Source organism: Sceloporus occidentalis, unplaced genomic scaffold (genome assembly GCF_023333645.1).
Source record: "Sceloporus occidentalis isolate IW3139 unplaced genomic scaffold, rSceOcc1.0.p SCAF_2, whole genome shotgun sequence".
In the NCBI taxonomy this organism is placed as follows: Eukaryota; Metazoa; Chordata; class Lepidosauria; order Squamata; family Phrynosomatidae; genus Sceloporus; species Sceloporus occidentalis.
The window spans coordinates 221,204,428-221,224,979 of record NW_028316982.1 but is presented as its reverse complement, the minus strand read 5'-3'; the positions used below and the strand labels follow the sequence as shown (position 1 = coordinate 221,224,979).

At 38.5% G+C, this 20,552-nt stretch overlaps 1 protein-coding gene across 5 annotated transcripts in view; it reads left to right on the top strand.

Annotated features, from left to right (window-relative positions):
* LOC149319712 (immunoglobulin superfamily member 3-like) overlaps nucleotides 1-20,552 on the top strand; it is a 187,546-nt gene that overhangs the window by 115,152 nt on the left and 51,842 nt on the right. For all 5 annotated transcript variants that reach the window (XM_089512236.1, XM_089512233.1, XM_089512234.1 and 2 more), the window contains one exon: nucleotides 4,156-4,560. In XM_089512236.1, the coding sequence (XP_089368362.1) occupies nucleotides 4,156-4,560 (405 nt within the window). The remainder of the gene's footprint in view (nucleotides 1-4,155; nucleotides 4,561-20,552) is intronic.

Sequence of the window (20,552 nt, the reverse complement as noted above, 5' to 3'; positions counted from 1 at the left end):
CTTCAAGAGCTCAAAGGGGTGGGATATAAATAAATTTTTATTATTTTATTATTATATTATCCAGCTCTGATAGACAATTCCTCAGGGAGACCAACAGGCACTGTGCTGTTGATTAAAATGAGAAGCTAGGGAGCTTCAGTATCTGGAAGTTTGTTTACTGGTACTCTTAGATGGCTCATAACATCATCTTTTTAAAAGATACAACTAAAAACATAATAAGTTGTAACGTTAAAATAGGATTACATTAATCATCACATTTAAACAAAAGTCAAGATGAAAACAAATTTAGAACAGTGTAGAGATCCATTGGTAAGGAGGGAAGAGTCCTAGAATGTTTACCATGATGCAGGAGCAGTTTTCTCATTGAAAGAAGCTGAGACTCCACCATCTTTGGCCAGAGACCTATAGATTCATTGAGTAGCCAACATTTATTCATCTGACCAGGAAAATGTCCAAGCTTTTAATCTGGCACATTGTAAAAATGACTTCCAGTTCCCAAGTGGAGCTCTCTGTGCACGTGCACACTTATATACATAAAGAAAATTTATTAGGAAGCAATTTAGGCATTCGTTTCCAAGTTCAGTGCTGCTTAAGGGGACTTGTGTCCATATGCCTCAGTACCAAAACAAAAGCATCCAGGAGTTTTATCTAAAGCAGGTGAGTTCAGAGACAACATTGCACACAAATTCCATTCTCAATGTAACGAGAGAAGGAAAATGCTTACTCTTTGCCTTCCCTTGGTCCCTTCCTCTTCTCCTGTATAATCATTAAACACATTTTGAAAAGGCTTTAATCCCAAAGATTGACCTGTTTTTGCTGTAATTACATGGGCCGGAGCTCTGCCATCGTGACGTCCTTTGATGATTAGAAGTCCTGAGCCCCTTGCTGTAAGTGCAGAGATCGCTGTAGCAGCTCTGGGGCGAGGCTGGCAGGCGAAAGCTAATCTGCTTGTTGCAATTAATGTCCCAGCTGCCTGCCATTGTTAATTAAAACCTTCTAGTCTTTCGTTCAAGAGGTAGAGACTTTGTGAACAACACAAAAGACTACTTTAACATTGTCTTGCAGGACCAGATAAATGGAACTGTCATCTGGCCTGTAAGCACGTGAAAGGGTAGAACAACGTATAATTCTGAGTAGCTTTATGGTATGTTTTCTAGCAGGGGGATTATGCAACTTTTACCGTGTGTGCAATTTCATGTTGTCCCGAGAGCCACATTCAAGGTTTCACAGACTCCATATGCAGTACATGTATTCCATGTCATGTTTCATTGTGGATAAGAACTAACAAGAAGCAACATTGGGTTTATGTGGTATGAGCATTTCTTGAGTTACAAGGCTTTTTTTAAGTAACAAGGCAAGCAAGCTCCTTATTCCATTTACATTTCAGCAAACTAAAAGCTCTTGGGAGCAAAACATACTGTAGGTTAGCAGTCAGTATGAAAATAAAAGGATGGTTTCTCTTAAGTTTCTTCTTCTTCTAATGAATTAATTCTGCTTTCTGAGTTTAAACTGCCTCCCAAGAGCATAACGTCCTGATCTCAGCCAGCATGATCTGTTTTACAGGTACTTTACTTGTAAGCTCTTTATTATGATATAAACCACCCTCACCACCCATAATGATGCTTATTTTTTCCTATAAGAAATATAAACAAATCTATACAGCAGACAAAAACAGATTCACAGATATATTTTATATCCACGTTCACATGCTGGAAAAGACATTTCAATTAAATTCCTCAAAGTATATGACCACCTGTTTATTTCATAAATAAAGTATCACAAAGATATACACATTTGGCTGATAATCAGTCCAAATCACTAGCATAACAGTAGTGGCTATATCTGTGTAAATACATTACTAAGTTTGAACTGTAATATTTTCACAACCTGTAGCTTTCAAAAACTATCCAATATCATTATAATAAGACAGCAGATCTCAGAGGTGCTTTAGTCATCACAAGCACTACAGAAAACATGCTCACATGTTCACTCTCTGTAACTATTCTCAAAACCCCTGCCAAGGAAATTCATACACTCACAAGCAGTGACAGGGTATCTTGTCTCCCACCTTAGAGCTCTAGTTCTCATCTAGAGTATGCCGCTCCTGTTACCAAACAGCTCCAAAGGCACACCAGTATCAGTTCTTTCCTTGAGATGCACCAAGTGGAATACTTTAGACATGCACCTTCAGGAGAAGGAGCAGTCTTTGTAGCTTGAGTCAGTCAGAGTCATAGCCTCATAAGCTAGGTGTAAGGAAATGAGCCAGAGAATATATCTTGTGGGATTTCTTAAAGATATGAGTTATGTTTCCATGGGCTGAGTTTGTCTAAACTCCTTATAGCAGTAGCATGCAATGATCCAGGCACAAACTCTATCCCAGTCAATTACAGTCTTGCTGTACATATGTACTGTCTTGTTCTTGTAGTGTGAAATATGGAGACCATGGGGAACCAAGCAGACTGCTGTGCACAGCAGATGAAACATGATCTACCTGCACCACAGAAACAATCTTAAGTATTTTTAAGTACAGTGCCGCCACCAAGGCACTGTACAACTGAACAAGATAATAAGAGCAACAATTTCATCATAAAAACGTTAACCATAGATCATTAAACATTAAAAACCCAACATACTAAAGACATCTTAAAAGCCCAAGATGAAAAACTGTGTTTTGACAGCTATTCTAAAAGCAGTGAGGGTGAAGACCGCTTGTAACTGCAAGACTACGGCGTTCCTTATTTTGGGAGAGATCCAGTACAAACCATTCTCATGCATACTCACAAAATGGGTCTCTGCATGTGGCAGTATCCTCTGTAGAGGATACTGCAGATTTGTTTTAACCTGAACAGTATTTAACAAGTAAGGTGGTTCCTTATAATGAGTTCCAGAGTTTGAAACCAACTCTTACTTCAGGGTTGGAAAATCACTGGGAAAAAATGCATTTCCTCTGATATCAGAATAATAGTCAAACAACAAGCTGCCATGGTTTACACCAGTTGAAGCTTTCAGATGCTCTTCAAGAGCAGCCCTATGGATCATAGAAGACATTACAGTAGTCTGAATATAATCTGAACAGCACATGGATGACTGTTGTAAAATCAAACATGAAAGTTTGGAAATAGTGGACTAAAAATAATTGTGCACTGCTACCATCTGAAAATCCAAGTACAACTTTAGCTTCATCTGCAGTCCAGAAATAATGCAGTTTTATATCACATTAACTGCCATGGCTCAATGCCATGGAATTCTGGGATTTGTAGTTGTGGCACCAGAGAAGGCCAAATATCTCAGAAAACTACAGATCCCAGAATTCCATAACATTGAGCCATGGCAGCTAAAGCAGTGTCAAACTGCACTACCTCTGCAGTGCAAATGAGGCCATAGTGTATGCCTGAACTGCTAACCTGTTCTTATTTGCTTGAATGGTAGACAAACCATCATACTTGAGCAATGGGCAAAGGCAAAATAGTAAAAAAGAGGGTTTTGAACTGTATATTTGCTATCTAATCTCTTCAAAATGAAATTATACTAAAGACCTTGACGTTGGTCAGTGGCTTTTTGAAACCATTGGTTAAGTGCTTCCCCTCCAGTTTATTTTCTCCCAACATGAGACCCAAGGTAGCTCATAGCATAGATTAAAATAAGGCATAACTAAAACATACTGATGGGGGAGGTGGATTAAGGACAATTGAACACACTATTCTATTAAACACTAATTCAGATCAAGTTTAAAAGCATTTAAAACATAACAGAATAAAAGTACAGCACACAAAACCCCTTTAAAAAAAAAACCTTTCCTCAACAAATGATTAATCACCGCAAGTCAGTATGTTTGTTTGCTTGTTTATTGGATTTATATTCTGCATTTCTCCCAAAAGAAATTTAAGGAGGCTAGACCAGATGACTAAATAAATAAGAGGATAAATAAATAAATAAATAAATAAATAAATAAATAAATAAATAAATAAATTGTTTTGTAGAATTTTAGGGCCTAGTTTGCCCATACCCGTTTCATATGTGCATTTAAGTCGTTTGTCTAATTTTCTGTTCACTGTTCCAAATTGCAATCAGGAAACAATCTTCTTATCTCACTACATGGATTAGTTTAAGTCGTTGTTAACATCTTCTCTTTCTGTGTCTTTTTATGTATGGCAGATGCTGGTTTTGCAGTTACAGCCATCTCTCGCACCCCTGGAGTGACCTACAATGAATCATTTGATTTACAATGCATCATCAAGCCACATTACCCATCATGGGTTCCAGTGTCTGTGACATGGCGTTTTCAGCCAGCTGGAAGCACCGAGTTTCACGATTTGGTTACCTTCACTCGTGATGGAGGTGTTCAGTGGGGTGATAGGTACACTGGGTTCCGTACCCGAACAGCCATTGAGAAAGCAGAATCCAGCAATAATGTGCGCCTGAGCATCAGTAGGGCTAGTGACACAGAAGCAGGCAAGTACCAGTGTGTAGCAGAGCTCTGGCGGAAGAACTACAACAGCAGCTGGACACGACTAGCAGATAGAACCTCTAATCTGCTGGAGATCAGAGTCCTGCGGCCTGGTAAGTGTCCTTTTGGCAGTGTTGTCAAGAGACTGCAAGGTGAGGGGATTTCAGTTTGAATGGGATGAGGGCTATAAGGAAATACATATCTTTGTTTCCTTGTCTTTACTTGATGGTGCAGGGTCTAGTTTTGTTAAGGTATAAACACCAGTTAAGCAACATGTTTTTCAGACTCCTTCAGGTTCTTTGTTGTTGTGTGCCTTCAAGCAGTTTCTGACTTATGGCAACAATAAGGCAAACCTTTCATAGGGTTTTGTTGGCAAGATTTGTTCTGAGGTGGTTTGCTGTTGCCTTCTCCTGAAGCAGAGAGAGTGTGACTTGCCCAATGTCATCCACTGGGTTTCCATGACTGAATGGGGATTTAAGCCCTGGTCTCCAGAATCATAGTCCAACACTCAAACCACTGCTCCATACTTGGTACAAAAGGATGATTCCATTGGTAGTGCTTATTCCCTTTCCTATGAGACAGGTAGGTAATTGAATGAATGTGTATTGTATTTATGTGTGTGCAAGAAACTGATAATGAGAGTGAGTGAGAGCAAGCAAGAGAGAGAGCGCGCGCATATGAACATGAGTAAATTCACTGAAGAATCCAAAAAAACTCTCACAAGCTTTGAATGGTAGGCCTTTAGTGGCATACAGACAGCCCTGCAACACTAAATGGCTATTCATCTACAGCAGGATGTATGGCATGGATGGGAGTGCAGGTACAAAATCCTGCTACAAATTCAGCTGAAACTGAAACTACAAACTAGAAATGGCAACACTCCAAAAACAGTGGCCGAACAGTTCAGTTTCCCTGGGCATACAGTCACTGTTCTCTGAGTAGATGTTTTGGAACAAAAACATTTCAAAGGAAGATTGGACAGAGAAATAAAGACAAATTCCAAACCATGAGTAGAAATGTGAAGAGAGATAATAGTATTCTGGCACATTAATATGCCAGTTCTAATCATATAGGCAAGAAAAAATCCTCCTCAGATAAGAGATACTTCAGTGAAACTAACCTTCAGGTAAGTAGGATGTATTGCTTTGATAATTGCTTGACAGATCTGTATCATCTTACACAATCCTTTGAAAATTTATGGTAGTCTCACAATTTGCACCAGTTTGTCTGGCATTAGTCTCTGATCCCACCCCCAGTACTTAAATAAGTACTTAACAGTACTTAAATACCCGTGGCATGAAGATTGCATTCCATCACAGATACTGTATATTGAAAAAGGCTATTGAAATCCACAACCACACATATTAAAATTAGTCTTGGTTGTGCAGCTAAATTCGTCCCTCCTTTCTTTTTTATACAGAAAAATAATGTGCCTGGTATGTATATGAAATATTCAAAAGATTTGGAGTTGTGTTCTTAACTCACAAATATATTGACAACTTTATGGTGCAACTGTAATACGTATCTAGAATTTATTTCATTCTTCTTTTCATGATAGAGACTGTATTTTAAGGAAAGCAAGCCTAGTTATGAACACACATGGTTATGCATGCCTACATAACTCATTTTATATTTGGTTCTGATGAGTGTTCATTATGAATTATATTGCATGATGTTTGAAAGCCTTGTATGACTCTTGAAAATACAGTCCAAAACACTTGTAAAACATTTGCTACCAACTCAGTTTGTTCTGTAATTAAATTAGAAGGGCACAAGAGGATTAATAACCAATCTTCACTGGGAAGAAAGGTGTACTCCTTCATAACATAATGTAGAATTATATGTCTACTTCCCCATGTAAAACAAAAAGCTTTTTGCACATAGAAAACTAGCATGTTGGAGAGAATAATAAATCAAGCTTTTAACTGAGCTGGTTAAAAAGCATGTGATCCCAAACATGCATTCTGAATCATAGAATCATAGAATAATAGAGTTGAAAGAGACCTCAAGGGCCATCCAGTCCAATCCCCTGCCATGCAGGAAATCCAAATCAAAGCATCCCAGACAGTTGGCCATCCAGCCTCTGGTTAAAGACCTCCAAGGAGGGAGATTCCACTACATCCCAATGGAGTGTGTTCCACTGTCGGACAGCCCTTACTGTCAGGAAATTCTTCCTAATGTTGAGGTGGAATCTCTTTTCCTGAAGCTTGCATCCATTGTTCCGGGTCCTAGTCTCTGGAATAGCAGAAAACAAGCTTGCTCCCTCCTCAGTATGACATCCTTTCAAATATTTAAACAGGGCTATCATATCACCTCTTAATCTTCTCTTCTCTAGGCTAAACATCCCCAGCTCCCTAAGTCAGGAGAGCCTTGTCATACATGTATTTTTTCTGAGCATAGATTGTCCTTTATCTATGACTGAGCATTACAAGAGGGAACTGAGTTGAATCCAAGAGAGGTATGTGCTAAGAGGGACTTTCTGTTGAAAAAATAAACCAAAAGCTCTGGTGCCACAGCCAACTACAATTCCCAGAATTCCATAGCATTGACCCATGACAGTTAAAGTGGTGTCAGACTGGATTATTTCTGCACTGTGGATGCAGCCACAGTGACTGGTTTGAATGAAATACTTAGCTGGGATTTAGTGTTATATACACAAGTTTTCAGGCTCATACACTTCCTTCTCCTTGATTCATCCTAGGTGATCAGAATCTTTAACGTCCTTTTTTCAGTTAATTGGTTAGTTTATTGTTACAATACTTACGGTAGTATTAACTGTGATTTACGGAAGCATAATCTACTGCTTGAAGTTATTTCTCTGAATACAGTAATTCTGTCTTGTGTTTTGGGATTGCAATTCTTATCTTCACTAACTTTTGTTTGAATGTACGTCATTGGCAGGTTTCATTTTTATCGATTTTTATTGTATGTACAGCGCTGTGTAAATCTACAGCACTATATAAAAAATGTTAAAAATAATAAATAATAATTGTTGTATAGGATTTTGTTTTATGTTGTATAAGACTAATAGAAAATGAACACCAAGAATATCTAAAGTGCCACAGCAGCTCTTGAAGCTCAACTGACTGGATTCTGACATATAATAATGGTCAGCTACAAACAAAGTTAAAAACTTCTGATCTTGTAAACATGCTGAAAGAGAGGTGATGGAGAAACTGATGACTCTGTAGCAAAAGAAATTGCCCCCAAATGCCCTCTGAATCATGGGAGCATTTTCACCATATTTTTGGCCCTTCTCAGGACGTTTTTGGCCAAGGAAAGACTGTTTTCTTAAACAGATTGGAAGTTGCTTCCTGTTGCTAAAAAGGCCTCTCCAGGACCCAAAATAACATGGGTATGTGTGTGTGTGTAGAAACATGGTGAAAAAGGCCTCACACCCTCGAGAGGGAATTTAGAGGAAATTTTGTTTTTATTATATATGTATATACATATTTTGACATGGGTGCAGTAGGGGGTGCTGCCCTCCAAGGTCTCCTGGAGAGTTAACACAGCCCCCTAAACTCCCACAGTTGCCCAACCCTTCTGTATTGTTGTTACTACCATTTTAGTATTATGTCCAAACAAGATTTCTGCCTTAGAGAAGAAGTAGAATTCATTCTAGTTAGAATGTCTTTTTTTTTTCTTTTGCAAGTTTCCTTGCAGATTCCTTATGATGGAATTATATATATATTTAGTGTGCAAGTGAGCCATGTCAAATCTGGCCACCTCAGGAGTACTTCTCCTTCATGAATATTTGAAGGAGCTGAAGATAAGAATGGATGGTTTCTAGTAGACTGATAGATTTGGGACAGGAGTCAGCTTAAGAGATAAATAAGGCTTTGTGAGAATATGCACTTCCATTCTTGTTTACTCTTAGTTTATAACCTTACCCTACTGCAAAACATTTCAGGACATGACCAGTGCTGTATGCTAAACCAAATACATCTGAGGGGCTCAGACAAGAGCAGTAGACTCACTTCTGGGAGTGAGCACATGACGAATGGCTGTGTGGCAGACTATTAAGTTGAGATGTTTATGGATGACTCCTCCCAAGGATTTTCATTGCATGATTTGTTCCTATATCAGGTTGCTACAGATCTCATCTGTGTTAACTCATTTAAGTTTTCAAAAATGAGCTGCATGAAGAGTTGGTAAAGACCAAGGATTGAAGCATTCTGTGTATACATACAAATCAGGAATGTTCCTACTTTGCAGTGACCTTTGCTTCCTTTGTTTTGTACTTGAATAATCAAGGGAAATACTTTTACTGGATTGTTTCCTTCGTCCAAAAAATATTATTGTCTCTTTTTCTGTAAACTTAGGAAAACCACAAAGCTTCTTCAGACATACAAGTTCCTCATGCACATGATATTTTGCCTAGGAGAACATACAAAACCTGTTGTAATTTGTTGTATTGAACTTTTTGTCACACATCTGTGTAGGAAATGGGTTGTATCTGAAAAAGCTCTTATACCACTGGTTTGCGTCACTTAATTTGCCCTTCAGGACATTTCAGGACATGACTGGTGCTGCATGCTAAACCAAACACATTTGAGGGCCTTAGACAAGGACAGCATTCTCACTTCAGGTTAACAGCAACAATGTTAAATATTTTGATGTCGTGTGAAGTCTGTTAAATTTGATGGGGGGAGTTGTTCCCGTGAATCAATGTGCAACAAGAAGTCATTATATTCCCGTAACGGTTCAAAAAGAACTGTTTATACAGACTGCTATGAAATACTTTCTTTGTGAGTAAAATCATTAGTTATATTTGAGACATGAGGGTGGGGTTGAACTGAATTCTTCCCTTGCCAATTCCTGATACTTTAGCACAGGACTGACTTTATTTTTATTTTTTGTCTTTTGTCAGCTAATCTGAATCTGTTTGGATTCACTTGGGCTCCCAACTCATGAGCAGTGGCATTATCCAAACAGATTTAGCATCAACACTGTTCAAACACTCTTAAGTATTGGAATCTCAGGGTCTTTAAGATAGGAGAATGAGCAGGTTCTGTAGCATTCTTTAATGCTATTTTATTAATATAAAACATACACACACACTCTCTCTCTCCCCTTAGGGAAGATCATAGACTTTTCATTTTCTGGGGACATAGCTTACCATTTACATTATTTTACATGTAAAGCATCACACATCATACATTCTAGGAGCATACTCATCAGATTCTTTCATATCCTAGCCAACATTCACTGCAAGGTAACTGAACCTGTCTTCAGTGTGTCAAAACATAGACATTGCAGTTCATTGCCACATCCTACACACACACACACACACACACACACACACACGGCACTTAATTATGGGGATAAAGATTAGACAGTTATTAAAACCCATTTTATAGATAGTTAGAGAGGAGGTTCTCTTATCTATCAAACTCAATGCTGCTTTAGAAAAATCTAGTGGTGTTTGTTCATGGGCCAGTGTCAGGTTGAGCCATGGCTGGATGGTCAGCTATGGGGAAGGCTGCTGATGGAACACAGGTAGCTGTACTACAGCAGAATCCCTAGCTATTGTATTTCCTGTTTCCACAAGAGAGCCTAGATGATTGGTTTGTTTTCACTCACTTAGTAAAAGTCTAGCAAGTCTTAATGAAAGACTGGCAAGACTCCCTAATAGTACTGTCCTCAAGAAAAAAACACAACTGAACTATGTTTGGGAAGAGTTTCTCCCCACAAGAAAGACACAGACTTTAAATTGTAGGCATAACAGAAAAGGCAGGAATAAAGTACCTTGAGGTGTTCAAGGCCAAAATCAGCAAAAATAAGTACAAAATTAATACAAAATGGAACATAACCATAACATAAACGAGAGAAGGTAGCTATTTTTTTTCCTAACCAACCTAATTGCTTGTTGTTGTTTGTCTTCAAGTCATTTCTGACTCATGGCAACCCTAAGGCAAACCTATCATGGGGTTGTCTGGGCAAAATGTGTTGAGGTGATTTGCCTTTGCTTTCATCTGAGCTGAAAGAGATTGACTTGCCCAAGTGGGGATTTGGAACCTGTTCTCCAGGGTTGTAGCCCAGTGCTCAAACCACTACACTACTAGTAACTGCTAGTAGGAGAAGAACCCTTCTGAGTATTGTTTCAGGTCAAAAAGAGCTTAGTGGGAAGTTGAAGAAGATCCTAAATTATGTTCAGTCCTTTCTTATACATGGATTTTTTATACACGGATTCAAGCATACACGGTTTGAAAATGTTCAAAAGAAGTATAAATTTCAAATATCAAACCTTGATTTTCCATTTTTATAAGGGACACCATTTTGCTATGTCATTATAGTTAATGGGACGAGCATCTACAGATTTTGTTATCCACGGGGGATCTTGGAACCAAACCCCAGTGTATAACAAGGGTTCACTGTATGTTTTTGGTGCATAACCCATGTGTGTGACTGCACAATCAATACAGTTATACATAAGCAGTTTGTTTCATATCAAGGTATTGCTTTGATGACAACCTTTGCTTCCATAATCCCCCATCCAGCATGATCCTTAGTTATAGTACAAAAAAGTAATTTTTTATAATGGGAGACTGTGCGGTAGCTGTCTCCTTGATAGAGCAGCCAAAAGGCTAAAACATACTTTGTGCTCAAGCCTTGCCATCTCCCACTGCATTTACTTAGCAGCCCACATACATGTGTTCTGCCAGCTTTCTCCTTTTCCAGCCCTGCCCACTCTGCCAGTGTCCTTGTGTAACAGAAATTTCAGGAAACTTAAATTTCTAGGACTGACAGAGCAAGGATTGGCAAGAGGACCTAGTAATTGAAAATCCAAATTTTCTCTTGCTACAATATAATAGAATACCAATCTCTTTAATACTTTCATATCGTTCCTTATTCCATTCCAGAACCACATAATAATTCAACATAGGATCAACTGGCTCGCCATGTTATTTTTTCAAAATAACAAAAATTATAAATTTCAATGAGTGTAAATCAAATTGACAATCACTAATTAACCAGAATATAACAATTATATTCTGGATCTCTGGGTTCCAAAATCACAAAAAGAAACTTCGGGTGCTTTCAAAAATACATTTAGATATTATAAAAATAAAAATAAAAATTCAAGCTAAAACAATATACAAAAACCTCTTGGATGGGCCATTCTCAAAACTTAAAAATATAACAAGAAATCATTTCAAAAACTTTAGGCCAGAAATTTAAAACAAAAAATAAAAACAATACCAATTACTGCAGTCAATAAGCAAGAATCAAAACAAATCAAAATATTCAAGAGCAAAATTAAAAATTAAAACCAGGAACAAAAAATGATTTAAAACAAGCCATTTTAACATGACATTGGCAAGACTTTGCAGGCATCTTTGAGCTCAAAAATACAAAAGCTAGCTCATGATATGGCCTCAAAAATTAGCAGTTGAAATAAGTACAAAACAAGCACACAATATTCAGAAAAAGCGAAAATTCAATAGGCCAGGGAATAGGCCAGGAAACTCATGGATCACAACTTAAAACTCAAAAAATAAAAAAATAAACCAATTCTAACCAAAACTTTGCATGGCTCATGATTGCAACAGCTGTTTCAGCCTAGCACAGCTGTAGCCTTACAAAACCAAAACATCCTAACTTTTCCCCAGGCTTCAAAAGAATTCAGGCCTAACACACTAATCTTCACAACTTTAATTGGAAAAATAATTTAGCTGGATTGCCAATCAGAAGATTGCAGGTCAATAATTTAAAATCCAAAAAGCACAATGGAGAATTCAAAAACAAAAAGTCTCTTTGGTCTTCACTAAAAACAATTGCATTAAAAAAACATATATAAATTCCCAAAGACACAACTTAAACTTCATTTTAAAAAACCCATGAGAGCATCTTGAGGCCAGAAAATAAAAACAAAATATTGAGCAAAAAGCTGCTTGCCTGTAAATTCAAAAATATCAAAAACAAGCTTGCATTCTCTGGTCAGATAGAATCCAGTCTGGCTGCTATTCATATAATATGAACTCTCTCTACAAACACACACACTTCCCACTCAAAGAAAAACAAACCATCTTAATGCAATCTCTTTTAACAAGCATCTTCATAGATCACCCTTAACAAGACATTTACTATTCTTTCATCTAAGTCTAAAGCACAACATCTATTCTATGAACTTAAGGAAAAAAAAATCCTTTGCCTTTAAAAATAAAACAAGCTTTGAACTTACAACAACTTACAACGCTGTGCTGCTCCATCTCCTTTAGCCACAGCCAGGAAAAAACCTCTCACCTCTCGAAGATAATTCCCCAAACGTTTGGCCAAAACTCACCAAATGCTTAACTTTCAAAATTACTATTAAAACCAATCACCAAAATCACACCAAAAGCTCTGAAAAGTACCCATGTTGGTGTGAAAGTCATCAGATTGGCAACACGAAACTCCATTCCAGGTTTTCTTTCCAACATAGCTTCTACTATTCTAGCTTTAGCCAAAGGAAAAGTTTTAAAATGCAAACCGTGGGCTTTCCCTAACCCCCCTTTCTCTCTCTAACTCCAGCCAGAACTCAAACCACTTGTCCTTCTGCACCAAACCCATTTCTAAATCTTTCTCAGCCACTTAAACATACTCAAACCTTCTGCAACATTCTTGAGCCTTCAATTTCAATTCAAACCTTGTTTATACTTTCCTCTGTAAACCTTTTCCAACCATTTTGCAAACCATTATCAACTCGCTCCATAAGCTTTCTCCTTTCACACACCATCATTTTCACATCCTCATACCTTCAAACACTTTCTTTTATCTTTCTCACAATTTTCTCCACTCTTAGATAACTTCCAACCACAGTCCAGTTCACAAAATCAGGCCACAGCTGAAGCTTACTGGCTAAGCTTAAAACTCACTATTTTATTATTATTACTATGCCATAACAACACCACCACTATAAAGCACTTATTTCTGCCCATCTTCTTAAAACTTTCACTGACAAAAGAATTTGCAATGTCTCTGGGAAGGCACAGGCTTAATATTAAATTTAGATATGCATTCAAATTTAGGGCAGAACTTTCCCAAAGGCACTGATCATTTAAAATCATGAAAACCTCAAGTTAAAACACCAATTTTCCAAAATTTATCTACAATATACACAAAGGCAATTTCCAATTTTTATAATTTCAATTTCAATTTCCCCAAACAACAAGTTTCTACCTCTGGGTTGCTCCTGGCCACTGTCTAACACACAAAGCTAATTCAAAACCCTCTTTTCTTGTCATGTGGGGGCCTTCTTCCCTGATTTGCACCTCTCTCTACAGAGTCTATCTCTATCTTTTCTATCACTTCCACAGTTTGGGCCAAATCAATCTGAATTTTGAACACAGCTTCTTTAATACTAGTTAATCTCTCATCCTTTTTAAACACCAATTCTCTGCAACTATTCAACCCAGGTGGGCTTTTTAAAACAGTCTTATACCAATAGAAAATATACAAATAATCATTGAGTAACCCTCTTTCTGGCTCCAATGTTTTAGAATACAACTTCAAGACAATGTCAATATCTATACTACCCTCTCTCGGCCAATTTCGCAAAATCTGACTCCAAACATCTTTACACAAAAAGATTAATCGCTCCTTTTTCAAATGTTTCCCCATGCCTTTCCTAAAACATTCATCAAAATGACCAACCATGTAATCCAAAGGAGTTTTACCTTCCTCAGCCATCCTTAGACACAAAACAACAAAAGACCACAAGCACAATTTCAACAGGCGCAAACACTATAGCTTAGGATTTAAAAGTACACACTGGACAGATTGCAAAACCCACAAATCTCAGACACTACATACAGACAAATTCCACACGTTATATACCCACGTTTTACTCTTTACTGGAGCTCAACAGTCTTTACTGAAGCCTCCACCACAACCAGACAGAATGAAACAAAATATCACAACCATAATTTATACTCACAATAGACCAATGCTCTCCTCCAATTCTCCACCAGCACCTAACTTCTAGCTATTTAAAACAAAATACCACAGAAGGGAAAGGTTTGCCACCACACAAAAGGTAAAACAATTTATTGGCACTTGGAGATCAGTAGATTAACTAACCCCAGCACAACTCCAGCAAGTGCCTTATACTTCCACATTGATCCCACACTTTGGCAATCAATACTTACACCACAATCTACCTCCTTTCAGTTCCCAGTTCCTTGCTTATGTTCCCTAGGGGCCCGGTTCCTGAGTTTTGGCAAGAAGGCTTCTCTGGGCAGAACCTTTGCTACTGGCTCAGCTAACACAGGGAGGGGGTCCTTTCTCCCACTCGCATCCAAAGATTTGGACCGGTCAACGAGGCTCCCTTTTTAGTGCACTTTTCCCTATATTTTATACTTTACCTGTTCCTGAAAAGATGATTCTTCTATTTTTACTTTTCCCTTTCCTTTTCCCCAGTGAATTTTCAAATTACTAAATGGTCTCACATAGGCTAAACTCTGTTCCTACCACTGAACCAATCCTTATGTTCAGCCCTTCCAATCAAGATGTTGGATGGCGCCAGGGCCTTCTCACAAGGGTCCGCTCAATGCCAAAAACACACAGAGCCTGCAGGAAGATAAGTTCTTCCACTCTTTGCCAATTCTTGCTTGCCTTTACTCCTGGCTGGCTCGCCAAATATGTAACAGAAATTTCAGGAAACTTAAATTTCTAGGACTGACAGAGCAAGGATTGGCAAGAGGACCTAGTAATTGAAAATCCATAAGTTTATTTCCAATTGTCGACAAAGGAAAACAATGAACTCAGTGGAATTCAAGTTCCAAAAGCTGAGACCCCGAACAAGACAAAATGGCTCTTTTTATATTATTCAAGACAAAGAAGCTTCTTCTATACACCTGATTGGCTAATTACAATTTAAACATACAGAATTCTTACAATCAGAACAGAAATACATGCATACATTAAAACTGCATCATCACTCCTTACCCCCTCCTGTAGGAATTCAGTGGCTTTCCTCCTAACCTTGCTTCTGAATGTCAACTATGTGTCCTTATCTCAGTAGTTTATGTTATGTCTTTTTACTGGTGCCAGCTTCCATCCAGGTCAAGATGCACTCCTTATTCCTTTGCTCTAATTTCTCTAAACTCCAAGCCTTTATTTCAAAAACCATCTCTCTGGCTGACAAAGGTGACTCCATCTTTCTATAGCTTTTTTATTTCAACAAGGAATATTTCCACCACACTTGCAAGATACGCTTCTGCCCAAGAGCAGTCTTCCTGTTTGTGAGTACTGGGTCAAATTCTATCCATAATGAGATGCATAAGTGCTCTGCTTTACTCACTAAGGGACTAGTGCATCAAAGGAGTGGAATAAACATTAAGCAAGGTAGGCGTAGTGATTGAGGAACTGTGCTTGGTTCACCTATGTGAGGTACGATTGTTGTGGCTGGAGGCTCTGTCTTAAATGGCTGGTTCATTTTAGTCCATGCCCTTTTTTGTTTGTTTGTTACACAAAAATGCCTTTCTCTACATAGGGATTTCTAAGTTTCTCCCAATCAAAAGGCAGCTTTGATGGGGTGAAATATAATTTTAATAGTATCATTTAACAGAATTGTAGAGTGAGCAGAAAAGCTTACTCTGGAACAGTCACATACTATCCACCTACCTCAATTCAACCTGTTCCATTTAGGTAACTACAAGCAATGGCTATAGTAAGAAATGTCTGAAGGCTAGCAGTGAGCAATTCCACATTCCTGAACTCAACTGAATGAAAGATGATTTCTTTGAAGGGTACTAGAAATGAGACAGTACTCTTAGTTGATCCTTCCACAGTAAGAAGGGCCAGCTTGCCAAATGAGACTCCTCCTGAGGAAGATCCACTCCCCTCTTCATTTGCCCCACTCTGCCTTACAGCCAGTTAACTGAGTTTCAGCAAAGCTCCTTAAAACCCTGCTGAAAAATCTCCAACTGTCCAAAATATTACTTTAGGTGTTCTTTGTCAGTTTTAGTTAGGCTTCTTTCTCTTTACCTTCTCTACTAAGGGCGGATCAATAGGCAGGGCCATGAGAGAGCTGGGCCTACAGTCTGTGGAGAGCATAGAGATTCTGAGGACACTTAACCAGACCTAGTAAAGGCCTTAGCAATTTGGGGCCAAAGGGCTAACACAATGATTCCTTTCTTCTCTTTCCATAGAAATATTATTTCTTTCCTGCTGAATCAGTGTATGTATACATTGGCTTCAGGTACTGGTTATGTCCTTTGTTGCTTTTCCCTTTGAAGCAAACTGAGGATTTGCAAACTTACCATGTTCAGTCTGGTGGCATTGTAGGCCATCTCGAGATATCCACCTGGCTCTGCCTACTCAGCTCGTTGGGAGGGACAGTCCTCTGTTCCTCAAAGGCAGGGATTCTGTACTTGTTTCCAAGACAAGCAACAAAGCCTTTGAAGTCGGGAGCTAGATTCTCATTTTCTAAAGCCATCTTGTCTTGACATAGCAAAGAAGACTCACTTCAGCAGGGGCTGTCATTCAGTTCTTCATCATAACAAGCCTGAGGCTTTGAGTTGATAATGTGGTTATTAAGCACAGTGTCCACTTCGCTTCCTGGAGGAAATCTGCTATTGCCTTTTACATCTTTCTCTAGTGTACAAGTGAAGGGGGAAAAACTTTTCCTAATGATGAGGTTCATTTAATTAATATTCTTCCACCAGTGACTTAAATATAATTTTTGTTTTAAGTATTTGTATCTTGCCCTACATCATGGGATTTTAGGGCAGCTTACAAATAAAATAAATTAGTTTAAAACAAATCACAATTCATAAAAACAATATAAATAATTTAAATAGACTAAAAGCATACTAAATAATTTAACAGTAATTTCAAAGATGAAAACAGTTTAAAACCATATATGTTTTCATTTTGGAAAAGGTAAATTAAGCTCCCAAGGCCTCAGTGAAAATCCACATTTTAATGTAGTCCTGAAATTAAACTAACATTGGCATTGATTGGACCTCAAACAGGAAAGAGTTCCACACATATGGCACCACAACAGAGAAGGCACTCTCCTGTGTCCTTCTACAAGATGCTGCTCCCACTGATGGGTGACAGAAGGGCACCTCCATCAAATCCAGTCCTTGGGCAAGCAGATATAGGGAGAAGCGCTCCTTCAGGTATCGAGGTCCCAAGCTTTGAATGTCACCACCGCAATTTTGAATTTAGACTTGAAGTGGATTGGCAGCCCATTCAATTTAAGACTGGTGTTGTGTTGTTCTGCACAATACTCTGATCTTGCTTCTGTGTTTTGTACTAGCTGTAGCTTCAAAGGCATTGTCAAGGACAGCCCCATTTAGAGTGCATCATGCTAGTTAACTGGATCGTGGACTCCTGTGGCTAGGTTATCCCTGTCCAGAAAAGGTTATAGCTGCCAAACCAGTGGAAGCTGGCCCCAGACATACTGAGTCATATTGCCACGTGGGCTTCCAGTAGAAAAGATGGATCCAGAAGTATTCACAAGCTATGCCAATTTTCTTTCTAAGGTTTATTAAAACATTCCAAAAGGTGTAAGTGACCAAAATGTTATATCAATACAGAGAAGGTAGATTGCTGACATGTAAAGAAGACTAAAGGGCTGTACAGACTGCCCCTTTTAGAGCTAGATCGGGGCTGCAGCACCTGCACGCCACAGCCCTAATCTGGTCTTTCCGGAGTGCAAGAAGGAGCTGCAAGAAGTGGCTCCTTCTTTGTGCTCTGGAAAGGGCGTGATAGCTGTGCCACTGTGGCTTTAAGACACTCCTTTGGCACTGCATCGTGTAAACATCATGGCACCATGGGGCGGAGTTGGGGCATGCGTCGTATGGATGCCATACCCTGACTCCGACCCCAGGCCAGCCTTAATGGCTGTTCTGCACCACCAAATATGTACAGAAACCTACTAGGTGAGTCCAAGCATCCTCAAAGACCACTATTCTTACTTTAGTTTGGCAAATTGAAGCCAGAAGTTTCCAAGAGATATCTTCCTACTTTGAGCAGGACCTTTAAGAGCTGGAATTCTTAAGTTCAGTCCTACTTAAGTCCAACTTTGGTATAATAAAGCCTTTGAAAAACATATGAACATGCCTTATACCAAGTCAAACTGTTAGTCCATCTAGCACAGTATTATCTTCAGTATAGGCTCTGCTTCCCTGAGCGCAGCAATCTAGAGTTTCAGAGAAGAGCCTGCCCTAATAGATACTAGGAACTAAATCTGGGACCTTTTCCAGGTTTACTTTTTCTACATCTCTACCACTGAGATTTTTTACTACCTACATACCATGGGCTTCTAAATGGCAAGCTTAGTGCAAACTGATTGATTTCAGAGTCTTTTACTGGGGAAACAAATGAAAGGTATTTGCAAGATTACATTTTAGATTACATCCATGACTTACTGAAGGTGACTTGTTTGAATTCTGTGTGCACCATTCTTGTCTACCTTACTGGAAAGTTCATGAATCTTCAACACTGTAACTCTTGAAAAATGTCATTTTGGATCAGCTGCCTGAAACATTTTAGGTAGACTTTAACAATATAGATATACTGTACAGGGAGATGGCTACTTGCTAAACACACATAAAGCTATTTTTGAACAGTTGGGGTGCACTCATCTACATTTTAAACAGCAGTTTAAACAAATCTTAATGAACAATCTGCCAAGTAAATAAGTAGATTTCTTTATACAATGATTTCTTAAAATAGTTTAATTAAATGTTTTCTGCCAGCGCCATTTATTTTGAAGGCTTCTCAGTGAGCCATTGCTGAAATAGCTCAATTTGTGATTTTTGCCCTTTTGAAACAGCTCCTTGCTGCAAGTTCTATTTGCCATTTTTCATATCTCCATATTTTAATTCACCAGTGATCACTGAGGCATACACGTTTTCTGACAGCAGATGGATCTTGCACTGGAATTCTTCTTCCATCGCCTTTTTATTTATGTGTGCTCTAAATTTTGACATGTTGTGAAGGCTTCCATTTTTAACCTGTTTTTTAAAAGAAAAAGTTGTGGGTGTTGTTTCTTGTTTCCAGTTTAGCATTTTTAGCACTGCAATCCTTTAAAAATTGGTCTCACTCATCCAGGGTTAAACCTGTCCTTTTCAAAATGGGGTTAACAAGAAATCAACTTTATTTTTAAACGTGAAACTCAGTGAAGATTTGAACTCACGATATTAAGCCTGCTTATCGTCTTAAGAAATGTAGTTGCTTCCTGTCTGTTATATGAAGCAAGGTGTGGCTCCACTAGCTGTTTGGATCAGATTCCAGTATAAGTCGTCAGGATACATTGCTTTTCTGTTTTAAGAATAACTGCTTGTCTGTTCCACATTGCTAACAATAGTATTCCTTAGGGCCTGGGTAGCTTAATGATATTCCTTGCCACTTGGCTTCTCCCCAGTCTCCCATGGTTATATCACCTGTGGACTGGCTTCAGTTGTCAGTACAGTTCAAAAAGCTAGAACATATGCACAAGCAGGCTACCTACGTGTTAGGCAGAGTGGGTCACATTAGGTATATCAAAGCAAAATGCTTTTTAAAACCTACTGATTTTGACCAGAAATGTGACATAACAGTTCAGGTGAAATGGTGGACATATCATAATTTGTTGATGTTTGCTTGCGCTCTCTCTCTCTCTCTCTCTCTCTGTCACACATACAAATTGCAGAAGGTTAAGTGGCTAGACACTAACACTTTTCACTCACATCTTTATCATGTGAACAGATTCAGCCCTTGAAGATGCTGATCAGCAATAGACAAATGTCATGTCTTTTCTCTACCCTGAAATAGTTATCTTTTCTGCAGTAAGAGGTGAAGGACTATTCATTTAGACACCTGTATACTGCAGAGCCAGTCTGACATAGTGGTTTAAACATTGGACTATGACTCTGGAGACCAGCATTTAATCCCTCCTCGACCAGAGAAACCCACTGGGTGACCTTGGACAAATCATATGCTCCTAGGCTCAGGGGAAGGTAATGACAAATCTCCTCTGAACAAATCTTGCAAAGAAAAACACATGATGGGTTCGCTTTAGGGTCACCATAAATTGGAAATGACTTGAAGGCACACAATACATACACATACTGCTTTTCTACCAATTCAAGTGGTTTACATTATTGTACATGCACACAAACACACATAC